The sequence below is a fragment of the Solanum dulcamara genome, chromosome 1, assembly GCF_947179165.1.
Source record: "Solanum dulcamara chromosome 1, daSolDulc1.2, whole genome shotgun sequence".
In the NCBI taxonomy this organism is placed as follows: Eukaryota; Viridiplantae; Streptophyta; class Magnoliopsida; order Solanales; family Solanaceae; genus Solanum; species Solanum dulcamara.
The window spans coordinates 2,312,816-2,327,596 of NC_077237.1; the positions used below are offsets into that span (position 1 = coordinate 2,312,816).

Sequence of the window (14,781 nt, forward strand, 5' to 3'; positions counted from 1 at the left end):
TACGCAGTGTTGGCGAATAAGGGGCCATATGCTATGCTTGTGGCTACAAATTCTCCAATTTTGCAATGCTTACTCTTTTCTTCACCATTCAGTACATCCAATTTCAGTAAGGACCCCTTTTTCCCTTTAGCCAAATATACTTCCTCCAACCCCACCCCCATTCTCTCTCCCTCTGTACTCTGTAGCAAAGGTAAAGTCTTTTTCTTTAATGCGCTATTGACTTGATTCCTTCATCTCCATCTTTCTTATTACTAGATGAAAATGTTGCTATGCTTTATTTAGCTTATTTTTCCATGTGGGGTGTCCATCAATTCTTCCAAGATTTCATCTTTATTAACCCCAACCCCCCCTCCCCCCCCCCCCACCTCTCCTTCTCTCTGTGCTCAGTAGCAAAGGTAAGTCTTTTCCTTAATATGCTATTGACTTCATTCATGTGTCTTTCTTGTTCCAAGATGAAATTTTTTAGTTGCTTTGCTTTATTTTGCTTATTTTTCCATGTGGGTGTCTTATCAAATTCTTCCAAGATTTCATCTTTATTGTACCCTCACTCTGTTAATAAGTTGGACCTCTTGGTTGCTGAAACTGAAGATTTTCTGCTTGTTTAGCTTTATTTTGATTGATTTTCATGTGGGTGTCCATCAAATTCTTCCAAGATTTCATCTTTACTAGAGCCCCCTCATTCTGTTCATAAGTGGTACCTCTTGGTTGCTGAAAGTGAGGATTTTTTCAGCTTGGGTAGCTTTATTTTGATTGGTTGCCTTTTGGGTGTCCATTAAAGTTCTTCCAAGATTTTATCTTTATTGTCCCCTCACTCTGTAAATAAGTTGTACCTCTTGGTTGCTGAAACTGAGGAGTTTTCTGTTGTGCTTAGCTTTATTTTGATTGATTTCCATGTGGGTGTCCATCAAATTCTTCCAAGATTTCATCTTTACTAGAGCCCCCTCATTCTGTTCATAAGTGGTACCTTTTGGTTGCTGAAAGTGAGGATTTTTTCAGCTTGGGTAGCTTTATTTTGATTGGTTGCCTTTTGGGTGTCCATCAAATTCTTCCAAGATTTTATCTTTATTGTCCCCTCACTCTGTAAATAAGTTGTACCTCTTGGTTGCTGAAACTGAGGAGTTTCTGTTTTGCTTAGCTTTATTTTGATTGATTTCCATGTGGGTGTCCATCAAATTCTTCCAAGATTTCATCTTTACTATAGCCCCCTCATTCTGTTCATAAGTGGTACCTCTTGGTTGCTGAAAGTGAGGATTTTTTCAGCTTGGGTAGCTTTATTTTTATTGGTTGCCTTTTGGGTTTACATCAAATTCTTCCAAGATTTTATCTTTATTGTCCCCTCACTCTGTTAATAAGTTGTACCTCTTGGTTGCTGAAACTGAGTTTTCTATTTTGCTTGGCTTTATTTTGATTGATTTTCATGTGGGTGTCCATCAAATTCTTCCAAGATTTCATCTTTACTATAGCCCCTCATTCTGTTCATAAGTGATACTCCTTTGTTGCTGAAGTTGAGGATTTTTCTGTTTTATTTACCTTTATTTTAATTGATTTTCATGTGGGTATCCATCAAATTCTTGCAAGTTTTCATATTTATTGTATCCTCACTCTGTTCATAAGTTGTACCTCTTGGTTACTGAAACTGAGGATATTTTCAGCTTGGATAGCTTTATTTTGATTGATTGTCACGTGTGGGTCCATCAAATTCTTCCAAGATTTCATATTTATTGTACCCTCACTCTGTTCATAAGTTGTACCGCTTGGTTGCTGAAACTGAGAGGATTTTTCTGCTTGTTTAACTTTATTTTGATTGGTTGTCTTGTGGGTGTCTATCAAATTCTACCCTGTACCTCTTAGTTGCAGAAACTGCAGAGTTTTCTGTTTTGCTTAGCTTTATTTTGATTGATTGCCATGTGAGTGTCCATCAAATTCTTCCAAGATTTCATCTGCGTACACTTTACCCTCCCCAGACTCCACGATGTGGGATTTTACTGGGTTGTTGTTGTTGTTGTATTTCATCTTGAGAAGCTCTTGCTGGTAAAAGAGTAAAGAAAGAAATAACATAGATAACTACCTACACTTTTCGATGACTGGTGGAACACATTCAATATGATTAGGAGCCCGTTTGGATGGGCTTAAAAAAAGTAACTTTTATGTATGAAGTGCTTTTAGAACTTTAAAGTGCTGAAAGTTATTTTTATAAATAAGCAGTTGAGTGTTTGGATAAAAGTGCTTAAATGAGGAAAATTATGTGAATTTTAGGGTTAAAAGAATAAAAAGGGTAGTTTGGAAATTTAGTTAAAATATAAGGGATATAAAAGTAATTTTCATGGTCAAAGAAAATGACTTTAAGCACTTAGAAAAAAAAAAGTTAGGAATCCTAACTTTTCATTTTTGACTGACTTTAAGAACTTTCTGACTTAAAGTTAGCATTGACAAACACGTCCAAAAGCTGAAAAGGGGCTTTAAGTTGGTTTTGACCAACTTAAAGCCAAACCAAACAGGCTCTAGATAGAAATGAGTGGTGTCTATGATTTTCTGAAATACTGAGAAAGTGTCATATAAATTGGCATGACTAATAGGTACTTAAATGTATTTTCTTATTGGGAGTTAAAGTTTTCTTACCCTTTGATTGAGTCTTTGGTTAAGAAAGGGAGATTTAGGGGGCATCGCTAATTTTGGTCAAATCTTTAGTACTGAACTTTTGAAGGTCTTGTGAAGGCTAGGGTGCTTTAAAGTTACTAGTTATTATGCATTCATAGGTGCTTATTTTTGTGATCCTGATTGCCAAATTTATTGTCTAAAAATCCATTTATTCAGCTAAAGTATATGTATGAACTGTTGGCAACAAGGACCATGAAATGCAAAGAAGTAAAAATTAACTTTTAATGAGTGGTGTCTATGATTTTCTGAAATACTGAGAAAGTGTCATATAAATTGGCATGACTAATAGGTACTTAAATGTATTTTCTTATTGGGAGTTAAAGTTTTCTTACCCTTTGATTGAGTCTTTGGTTAAGAAAGGGAGATTTAGGGGGCATCGCTAATTTTGGTCAAATCTTTAGTACTGAACTTTTGAAGGTCTTGTGAAGGCTAGGGTGCTTTAAAGTTGCTAGTTATTATGCATTCATAGGTGCTTATTTTTGTGATCCTGATTGCCAAATTTATTGTCTAAAAATCCATTTATTCAGCTAAAGTATATGTATGAACTGTTGGCAACAAGGACCATGAAATGCAAAGAAGTAAAAATAAACTTTTAATTTGCATCACCAAAACGCAGTTGCCAAGTCTAAGCATAAACTTAGGGGAAAGCTTAGATTCTATCATCTTATAGAGCACGGATAAACACTGGAGGCCCGCTAAGCAAGGCGAAGCGATCAACATGTTTTGCGCCACGTTCAGGGCTCAAGTGTGCTTTAAGCACACCTTTGGCAACACTACTTAAAATGCAAAAAATACTTAATACATTGGAATTTGATTTTAAATTTGTGGTGCACTCTACCAATCATTGTAGAGTAACCTTTGTCTTTATTAGCATCAGTATCCATTTTGATACTGAGACAATTATTTAAAGTTTAAGCTAAGAATCTTATTATGTTAGAATTTTCTTTGCCTTTCAGGTTTTCGGTTAATCCTTTGTTAAATATTATTTTCGCCTCTCCGGATACAGCCAGGAATTTTGCTTTTGGTTTGTACAATCTTGTAGACAACCATGGCTACCCCAAATGGGATCATTTATTATTCTGCCAAATCACCTCAACACCCAAAGGTTCACACTCACAGTCAAGGGATTGAACATTGCAAACACAATGGATTTTCTAATATGCCAAGACTGAAGTTTTCTAATAAGAGGTTCTGGGAGGCATGCGGAAAACTAACTAACAATGTCATCTTAAGGGGATCTCCTGTGTTATGTCGCTCAACAGAAACACGCGATTCTGAGACAACAGAGTTTGCCAGAACCAGTGGCGATTATTCCAACGTCTCTAGGTAAGCATGGTTCAACAACAAATGGTCGATCAATGCATACCAGCAAAAATATGAAAAGAACTGTTTACAAATGAAAATTTAAGACAGTGTCATCATTATTAGTTTTAGTTGAAAGTCCTGAAGAGAATATTGATTAAGGAACTTGATGTTGGCTTCATTTGGAACATATTTTCTTATATTTGAGGATGCTACTCCGTGTAGCTTACTATAAATACCAATCATCTTCGCTGCTAATAACATATTCACATGACTTCATTATTAATACAGAGCTTGAGCATATACTTCTTTGCCTGATTTGAGTTATTACACAAGATTGATTTGTAGATAGAGAATTGGACAGGATACAGATACTAATTACCAAAATAAAATAAAATAAAAAGGATACTGTAGTTGGTACAAGTTAGAACTTCTTGCTTTGTTCCATTTTTAGACTGCCGTTACTTCAAAAGAATAGGAAAATTCAAAAACACTTTCAAAGGATCAAGATGCTTTCATATTCAGTGTTACCTTGTTGTGATCACTTGGCTTTCACCTTTAGTATCGTCGTGGGTTGTGCCATATTTCCCTTGCATATTACATTCAACTAAATCTTGATCTTTGAAGAAGTTGGCTAAACTTTTGAAAAGAGTTTATTGGCCTTCATCCTTGGTATATATTTGACAGCATTATGGCAGGTTTTGTTTGTACGGAATGAAAAATACAGGGAAGAGAAGGAGAGGATAGGGAACAGTAGTGTATTTTTCTCTCCCCGCTTTCCTTCCAAATCCTTCCACTCAAACACTATTATAATTTTACTTCTTGGATTTCTTGTGTTGATATTATTGTAATTTTAGTTCATCTCTGGACTATATTTTGCAGTGTACAAGAAGATGATCAAGCAACCACAGTTGGGAAAGTTATTCCTTCAAGTCAGGCGATTGCTGAAGCTTGTAAATTTGCTTACAACGATGCCAAATTTGTGAATGAAAGGGCTAAGAATGATATTGTGCTTCTTTCTCGGTATAATATGTGCCTGACATTTTATGCATTATTTATTCAAGTCTTGCATCAGTTTAAAATAATTACTCCCTTTGTTTCAATTTGTATGGCTGTGTTTGATTGGGTGCGGAGTTCAAGAAAGAAAGTTTTATGGAACTTGTGGTTTTAAACATGCCATGAGGTTTTTGAGGCTATAAAAACATTCCATTAAGGGTAAAATGAGAAGTTCAAAAATGAATTATTTCCAAATGTAGAAAGCTGACATTCTATGAAACAGAAATAGTGTCACGTAAAGTGGAATAGAGGGAGTACTTATACACCCCAGAAAAGCCTCAGAGGGGTCTAAAAACTTGATTATAGGTCCTCACCATCTTCCACCCCCCTCCCCTCCCCTCCCCCCTTTTTTATTGAAAAAGAAATAACATTTTGTCATTTGGTGTATATTTGGTGCTAGTCTGTTTTTACTTTGGTTTTTGTGAATTTGAGAATACTTCTTTAGCTTTGAATCAAGATATGAGGATATAATTTGTTAGCCTCCACTTAGGTGGAAGAAAGAGAACTGGCTCGTTATTCTAAATCTTTAGCTGTCTAAGTGTTCTTTTTATGTCTCTACCTAGCAAATTTTAGAGAGATTATAATTTGTTTAATAATCAAACACTAAGAGGTAATTGGTGATCACAACACACTGAAAAGTGTTTGTTTGATGTTTGCTATCTCTAGTTGTGCTACTCGGCGGCTCGATCATCATAAACTCCAGTTTTTGTCAAACACCTCTATACATCATCTTCGAAAACTACTTTGTCAGATGAAATATGATACATTAGTCTCATGTCAAATATCTTTTAAATTTATTTTTACCTAACAGGGAAATAATGAGAATCGATGCTCGTGTGCGCCAAGATGTTGCGTTTCTTGGTTCAGAGTTTCTTAAGCTTGATGGTAAAATTCTTCACCCGGTTCTCAAGCTTTGATACGTGATAAAAGAATCATATTCAACTGGCTATTTGTAATTTTCATGCTGGGAACCAAAGTTCAGTACTTTGATGAATATTGCTTGGATAGTGGTATTCGTGAAGGAAATACTTAACAATAGCATTAGGATAATAACTTTTGTCATTTGATGTTGGTGCTCCTGGGAGTCTGATTGATCCCCCTTCTTTTACTTTCTTCAATTAGCTCGGGCACGGGAAGATACTGAGAAAGTTGATCATGATGTCAAGAAAAGAGCCAAAAGAATCCATCATGTTGCCACTGTAAGAGGGTTTGTAATATAATTATCTACCATAAGATATTTCATCACCATCTTTTCATTGTGAATGCTTATTAATTGTGCTTAGCAGATTCTTAAAAACATAGCTCAATCGAGACTGAAGAAAGCTGCTGATCGACACTGGAGTGATGGTGCCTTGGAGGTGCGTTTTTTCACTTGTTCTGTATAAATTCGTGAAGTGCATTTGTTCTGGTCCCTAAGTAACTGGAGGTAAAGAGGAGAGATTTATTTTGATAGGAAATTAAAACAGATAAATTTACCTCTGAATTCTGACCTTCTATTCAGGCTTTAAGATCTGAAATTGTTCTATATGTAAATTAACTTGTCTAAGATGAAGCAAACATTAGATATTCACGTACAAATACATTTTAATGACCCCACCAGATAGTCGACCTATTAGAGAGGTAATTGCATAATCGCAGTCCCCAGATTAGGTAGGGATTTCTAATTGTAGATACAAAATGTACTAAAAGGAACTTTGGTGTACAGACAAATTGCAAGTTTTAAGCCTTTTCTGTTACTAGTATTTAAATCCAAAATGAACGTATTGAAGCTGAGGCATGTGATCAGAGATGTAATACGTCGAGCAGCACATGTAACCGAAGATCTAATTTATGAGTCAGGGGGCCTAAACTGAGTGTGGAAGTGGTGTTTAGTACATTCAGACTAAAATTAGCAGAACGTGTTTTCACCTCAAAATGCTGCAACCTTCCTAGTACAAGGCACTTTGTGTTCAACGAGGTTATTAATGGATTAGACATGTATTGTGTTTAGCATTTTTATTGATAATTCGAAAGTTCAAATCTTATTGATCTGCAGATTTTGCTTCTGCCTCTGATTCAGAACCTTGAGAGCAGATAGTAGCATGTTGACGACATCACTGTCTTTGCTATAAATTTATGTTGCTTTGCACACAGATAGGTTCATCAATTTTTTTTGGAGTCTAAGATAAATAATCTAAAAGCATCTGCTTTTTCCCAATAATCAGGCTGATTTAAGACGTGCCGACTTTGTGGCGAAACAACGTGCGATGGAGGATTCTCTTATGGCTCTGGAGGTATGGTTATTGCACAAAATGGATTGGATCTTTCATATTGTGTGTTGTATGAAGATATGTGTATTTACTTCCTCCGCTTTTATCAACGACTGCACTCGTTACTCTATATTTCTTTCTCTTCATGGTTTCTTGTGTTTGGTTTGTGGTTTTGCAGTTTGTCAAGAACATTCATGATAGGATGGTGAGCAAGATGTGCAAATTGTAAGTTTATACAGTAATTTGATATCCTATCAGTAATAACGGAAAAGGAACGTGTTGCATATGACTTTAAATCTTCATTTCTGCTCCGTACTGGTATCTGTCCTCTGCTCAGGAAAAGAAGTTCCATAGATACAGAGAAAACAAGGCATATTACACTTGAGAAGAATGGGAAAACTCTGGAGTTTCTTCCTGGGGAAGTTTCTGCTGATCGCCTCACTGCTATCCAGGTATTGAGCCTTGTCTACTTTTTGTAGTTCTAACGAATTAAATGTATACTTCCAATATGTATAATTATATGTTAACACCTGCAGGAAGCTTACTGGGATATAGCATCTGCACTTTCCGAAGCTGATGGAATTGACTATACTGATCCAGAAGAGGTCTTAACTTAAAAAACTTAAATTGATAATAATTACTTACAATGACCTTTGATATATTTCTGCTCTCTTCCACATCTCAATTTGTTTACAAATTTCCTGATTCGAATAGCTCGAGTTGTTGGTTGCAACACTTATAGATCTTGATGCAATGGATGGTAAAAGTAGTGTATCATTGCTCGCTGAGTGTTCAAGTTCTCCAGATGTAAATACAAGGTTAGCTTTTTTTACCCTCTTTGGACATTAATGAATTAGACCTTGCGGTCTTTTGTTTCGCACTAAAAAAAGGGGAAGCCCGGTGCACTGAGCTCCTGCTATGCGCGGGGTCCAGGGAAGGACCGAACCACAAGAGTCTATTATACGCAACCTTACCTTGCATTTATGCAAGAGGTTGTTTCAACAACTCAAACCCGTGACTTCCAGAGGCTGTTTCACGCTGTCTTTTCTAATATATGCAACTAAACCTCAAATATTTCACACTCGAGGCTCCCAAAATAGTGTTTCTAGTACTTAAAATCAACTGCACTTTGTTTTTGATTGATATAACTGTTAGATTTCCAGCTTAAATTCAACCTTAACTTTTAGTAGTTAAGAAATTATTAAACTTACGAGGCTCTTAAAGATCGGATCTGTAACCTGTTCATATAATAGATTGAAGGGATTTCAACCTCTTTGTCTAATATCATCTTGAGACGAAGATGAAGGAGTTTTACTATCCTCATTTGTTATATTTGTCTTTTACTTGTTTTGACTGGTACAATGTTAGTCATTTTAGATCTAATCTATGACTCGAACACTTGTATATTTCTTGGGAATTTCATCATGTAGGAAAGCATTAGCAAATGCACTCTCAGCTGCACCGTCCATGTGGACTTTAGGAAACGCTGGCATGGGAGCTTTGCAGGTAATTTTTACGGAAAACTGATGTCTTATCATACCATTTCCGTGAACCAAATTTTCTCTTATTGACGTCATTCATTCGACACTAAATATAACGGATACCTTTGTGATGTGTCCGTAGAGACTGGCAGAAGATGACAACCCCTCCATTGCAGCTGCTGCATCGAAAACCATTCTTGAATTGAAAAGACAATGGGAAATAGGAGAGGGCGACAGCTGGAGGTTCATGGTGGACGAAGTGTCATCCGAGGATGTAGGGAGCCAAGATGACAACAACGGGACATATTAGAAGGTGCCCGTAACTCAATACTGTAGATATCTAGATGAAGGGACTAATCAATACCTCAGTCCTGTGGGAAATAGTTCATAAAGCTCTACTTACATTAGAAAAGAAAAAAAGAAAAAAAAATCCCAAAAATGACATTCATCTTTTCATGCTATGTAACTTGTTGCATCTCTGGATCCTTGATATTTTATGTATGTATAAAAAGTCTAAAGCAACACTTTATTTTTCTTATACAGAGCAGATTTCTGATAAATATATTGTTACTAAAGTTATTGTTTTAAGTTCTTTGAAAAATGGAAACAAGGGAACAGAACTCCAAGAAATTATGCAAAACTTTCGCGATTTCCAAGTATGGTGAGTCATAATACAAGGAACTTGGAAGTTCTGTACAAGCAACGGAAAGAAATTGCTCTTCAAATACCAACCAGTGAGGCTTATTCAGGCTGTATTATAAATTCCCTTAATTGAACCTATGGCGACTCATGTTGATAACTTATCCTTGTAACTTTTCTATGTATGGTTGATCTTTTGCACAACATTGTTTATCTAATTTTTGGATAGTCTCATATACAGGGAAACAACTAACATGAAAATCTTATTAAAAGTCAAATAATGTCTCCCAATCCCAAATTAAATGACTTAAGGTCACTTGTAAAGTTGATCAAAATGATTCCAGGTACTTAAAACAATCATCTACATACGACAATAGAGACAGGGAAAATATGCCTTACTGAAATTGGTTGTGACAAAAAAAATTGAGCTCTTGCACCACACCAGAGGATCAACAATGTTCTCACTTATTCTTCACATGATTCAAACTTTTTAATTTTGTGGTTTGATCATGAAAGTGTTCTACCACTAGAGCCAATTTCACTTGCAGAGAACCGGACTAATACACCACTGATGGTCGGTAAAGTAATAAATGTTCATTCACCTTTAATTAGAAGTTTAGGTTCGAGTTTGAAAACTGAGTCCTCGAAATACGAGAATCTCTCAAAACACAAGAATCTCTCATATTCGTATAAGTTGGTACAGTAAATTTTAGACACAATGTTGAAAGCAAATAGAAGTTTTATAAGTCAAATTTATAAAATACAATTTACAAGTAAAGATTGTGACTTGTAAGTCTCATTTCATTGGGCCAATGACAGATAAAAGTCAGTTCAATGCTACAATAAAAACAAAGGAAATTCCAAGTCATCTATCCTCGTGACACCTTGTAATAAAGATTTACAATCGTTAGATTTTGGTCCGAAGTTCCTCCGTTTCAATTTAATTGTTTTCGTTTTACTGGACTCAAATTTTTTTTAAAAATTTATAATTTTAAGTTAAAAATATATATAGTTATTTAAATCTTACTATCTTAAACTTATCATGCAAAATATTAAAACTAAAAATGTGAAACGGACCGAGCTGATCGAAAGCGAAATGGTTTCCGCTCGGACCAGACCTACCCGTGTAGAGTAGGCAAGGTTGGACTGGATTCATCTCAAAACCGGACCCACACAGTGTTAGTTAAACTACCAGTGGCCCGGAATCGTTACGCGAATCAGACCGGCTCCGCTCAGTTCAATAGTTAACCTTTTTTTCTGTATTAAATACTTAAAAATATTATTCTAATATAAAATCGAACCGGGTCAATCCGATTGAATAATCCTGCTACCAAATAAATTTAGAAAAACAATACTTGTATCTCAAAAAAGAAAATTATTTACAAGCAACTATTTCCTTACTTTCATATCTCTCAATTTTAAATGTTAATTCGCGTTTACTATATGATACTATCAGAGTATATATATATAGTCTGATAATATCAAGGATAAAGAAGCAGTAGTTCAGTGAATAGAACACAGGCGCAGATGGGTAAATAGTTTGGATTGAGTTTAATTTGAGTAAATACTTTGCCTAGTGAGTCCAATTTGTATAATTTACCCAATAAATTCAGCTCCGCATAGAAGAATTGTTGATATACCGGGTAGATGTTTATCTTTTCATACCCTCCAAACTCGGTAACCAACCCGAACCAATTCAATCCGACCCCTTAACACCTTTAATTAAAAAACTTACTAAATTTTAAAAAAAAATTGGGGGATAAATTAAAAAAATAAAGACACTTAAATTAAAACAGAAAACATAGAAAATATTTTTTATTTGAGTTTCTTTGTGGATAAGCTCTCTCTATTTTTAAAATTTCCTTAGTAGTATAGTAGCAAATTATTCACTGTGCTTTTGAAGCTGACACAGCCCTCACTCTCTCTCCATCTCTCTGTGGGGACATCTCTCTCTCTCTCTTTCTGCAAGTTTCAATGGCTACTGAATTTGTCAACAAGATTCATCCTGAATACCCTCAGGTAAAAACTAGCAACTTTTCATATTTTCACTTTGACCCCCTTTTTTTCTCCTTAATTTTTTCTGCTAAAAATCATGTTTTATGTTCTATCTTTTCTAGAAAAAAATTGACCCTTTTTCACCTTATATCAGATGGGGTATTTTTTTCTTTCTTGGTTTTAGAAGAAAGATTGAACTTTTGAAGAAATTGGAGGAAAAAAACATTTCTTTTATGTTTTCTTCATGAATTCTGATCCTTTCTTCACATAATTTAGATGTTCTTTCTTTGTTTAGTTTTACATGAAGCATGCATGTTTCAGAAACTAAAGTGTTTAGTTTTACTTTTCCTTTTAATCCGTTTTATAAAAAATGGGCAACTCTTTAATTTTAATTTTCGTCCTGACATGTTTAACATATTCTAAGTATCTTTAGTTTATGAATACAGAGATTTAAAAGTCTTATTTACTTTTTTTAACTTCGTGCATAACTAAAATCAGACAAAGAAATTGAAATGGAGTGAGTACAAAGTTTCTTGCTTTCTAACCAGTTTTTTTTAGTTCAAATTGATTCTTTAAGTGTTTTACTTATAAGGTTTCTCTTGGTTTGGAAGAAAGATTTAATCTTTGATAACTAAGAAGGAAGAAAAACAGGAAGTAGTCCATTTTTCTTCAAGCAAAATTGTAGCTTTTGAGCATAATCTGGATTTTTCTTGAATTTTGGTTTTCAAAAATGTAGGTTCTTGCATTTGTTAGTGCCAAAAATGAAATTTGGAATCCCAAGAAAACTTTGGAAAAAGAGAAAATAAAGAGCAGTTTATTAAAGAGACAGGAACAACTTTTGTCTAATTCTTAATTTTTTGCTTTTTACTTCTTTAATGGCTCCCACATGATCACATGATCATCAAGAACGCTTTTTTAAAAAAAAAAAAAAAGAACACAGATCTACATGTCTTTTTTTAATTCTTAGTTATTTATTTCATTACAAAAAGAATTCAACTTTTGGGATGTTGGTTTTAATTATCAGATGATTTATGAAGCCCTTGATGCATTGCAACAAAAAGAAGGCTCAAACAAGTCATCAATATCCAAGTATATTGAATCTAAGTATGGAAACATGAATGATGCACACTCAAAGTTGCTAACTTACCATTTGGATAGAATGAAACAAACTGGTGAACTTATTTTCCTAAAAAACAACTACATTAAACCTGGTCCAGATGCACCCCCTAAGCGTGGCCGCGGCCGACCACCAAAACCCAAAACTACATTGCCACAAGGAACAGAAATTGCAGCTCCAAAGCCAAGAGGTCGCCCGAAAAAAGACCTAAATGCAACACCTACTCCCAAGAAACCAAAACCAACAATTGCCCCTAGTAACTTAGCTCCTGTTTCGAAAACCGGAAGGCCTAGAGGTAGGCCTAGGAAGATTAGGCCACAACCACCACAAAATGGTCTAGAGTGAAGCTGAAAATTCGTAGACTTTGTTGATGGTGATGACTTTTATGACTCTGTTATGTTTTAGGTTTTCTTGGTTGATGTTGTAGTTGTAGCAAGTTGTGTTTCTTTAGAAGAATCTGTATTTGTTTGATGCTTGGTGATTCAAGATTCACAAGTAGATAGGAAGGTTAAGCCACAACCAGCACATAATGGTGTAGAGTGAAGCCGAAGATTTGTGGACTTTGTTGATGGTGATGACTCTTTATGACTGTGTTATGCCTCAAGTTTTTCTTGGTTGATATTGTATTTGTAGTGATTTGTGTGTAGTTCTTGTAGCTGAGAAATATAGATTGTAAGAAGAGTGTGTACTTGTTTAATGCTTGTTGATTCAAGATTCACATTGAAAATTTGTGGGACCTTATTAGTTCATTGAGCTTTGTTGTTGGTGTTGATTCTTAAAACTTTGTTGTATTGTATTTTTTCTTCTTGTTTAGGTAGGTATTAGTCTGCTTGTTTTCTTGGTTGGTGTTTTATTTGTAGTGCACCATTTTTAGTTCTTGTTTGAAGAGGATGTATTTGTTGTTCAACGCTTCTTGTTTTGAAGTGTCCTACATTGGTTAAGGGAATGGATTGATGTCTTTTTCTATGTATAGTCGGGACAACTTTCATTTTATGAGCTAACTTTTGAAGTTGAATTAGATCAAGTTTATTTTCTTGACGTGGTATTAGAACCAGACTCAATTCTTATTCATAGTGTAACTATATTGGGCCCCATGTTGTTTTCGACGCCCGAGATAGATTGTTGTCTTTTATATAGTTGTGAACAATTCTAATTCTATGAGCTAGCTTTTGAGGTTGAGACAAGTCATTTATTTTATCAACAACAATATTTGAATCCAAGAGTTTTCTTATAAGTAAAATGTTGAAGAGTGACCTAATTCTTGGTTTTCATGAAATTATACAAGTGAACCTTTTCTTTATGTTGATAAATTCAATTGTAGTGCTTGATGGTGACTAATAATTGACAGTGTGCTGGAAGTGAAGGTGAAAGAAAGGAGAATATTTGGATAAGGGATTGATATAAAAATGGAGACAGTGGGAAAGTGGATTTGTGACATGTTATGTGAACCAAAAACATCATATGTACAAAAAAAATCTAGATAGTCTTTGTCAAAGTTGCTTAAGGTCCCCACTTGGGTTTGGAATCTTATATGCATTACAACAAGTCCTTGGTTGCAACTTATTGTTGGAATCTTCTTCTGTACCCAAAGATGGTGAAAGAGTGTGGTTGTAACTTTTTTTAAGTACATTGGAAAAGACTAAATAAATTTCTTAGGATATTTTATAAGCTATCTTCATAAGATCAAGATTGCGTACACATCATTCTCTCCGAATTTCATTTGTGAAATTACACTTGATATGTTGCAAAACACGTGAAAACTTAGGGAGTATGTGGTACTGGTGGAGTCATCCGTGTCCAAGGTCGCTGGGAAAAAATTATGATCGATAATATATATGAGCTCATACAAGTAGAATTTTGGAAGGAGTACTAAGTATACAATATCTATTTGCATTAGGACATATGTAATTTGGATGGACCACTCTTTGTATTTGAAATATTTTCCTAACAGAAAATGTTGTTGGATAATAAAGATCCTATCTTGGAGTATGGTCAGCATCAAAGTTTCCTCTTAGTATAATTGTATGTATAATCTTGGCCTGCTTATTTTGTGGTAGAAGTAAAGGGACCCCTTTCTAAGTCTTAGATTTTCCCCTTTCTAAGAACCCCTTTCTAAGTTGTGCAAATATAATCTTTAGGTAATTGCACTTCCGGACAATGTTAGACTCGAATTTAATATTTGCTCATATATTTCTTAATCTTGCTGGCAAAATATTAGACCGTTATTTAATATTTCAATATCTTACGAAAGATTGTGGTCTAACATTTTTTCATAAAATTTTAG

At 34.8% G+C, this 14,781-nt stretch overlaps 2 protein-coding genes across 4 annotated transcripts; both read left to right on the top strand.

The window, feature by feature from the left end:
* Positions 1–48: 48 nt before the first annotated feature.
* LOC129897021 (senescence-associated protein SPA15, chloroplastic) lies at positions 49–9,306 on the top strand. Of its 3 annotated transcripts, none has more exons than XM_055973003.1 (13): positions 49–190; positions 3,665–3,984; positions 4,843–4,983; positions 5,828–5,901; positions 6,139–6,215; positions 6,303–6,374; positions 7,221–7,289; positions 7,444–7,490; positions 7,603–7,717; positions 7,802–7,870; positions 7,980–8,083; positions 8,696–8,771; positions 8,889–9,306. In XM_055973003.1, exons 2-13 carry the CDS (start codon positions 3,707–3,709, stop codon positions 9,054–9,056), a joined length of 1,290 nt encoding a protein of 429 aa, XP_055828978.1. In that variant the 5' UTR covers positions 49–190; positions 3,665–3,706; the 3' UTR covers positions 9,057–9,306. The 3 variants fall into 3 exon arrangements, with proteins under 3 accessions (XP_055828978.1, XP_055828976.1, XP_055828977.1); XM_055973001.1 differs by having other exon boundaries at positions 51–190; positions 3,615–3,984; XM_055973002.1 differs by lacking the exon at positions 49–190 and adding an exon at positions 257–395 and having other exon boundaries at positions 3,615–3,984.
* Positions 9,307–11,259: 1,953 nt separating this feature from the next.
* Positions 11,260–13,443, top strand: LOC129885944 (HMG-Y-related protein A-like). The gene is made up of 2 exons (XM_055960438.1): positions 11,260–11,404; positions 12,405–13,443. Exons 1-2 carry the CDS (start codon positions 11,360–11,362, stop codon positions 12,840–12,842), a joined length of 483 nt encoding a protein of 160 aa, XP_055816413.1. The 5' UTR covers positions 11,260–11,359; the 3' UTR covers positions 12,843–13,443.
* The last annotated feature ends 1,338 nt before the right edge of the window (positions 13,444–14,781 follow it).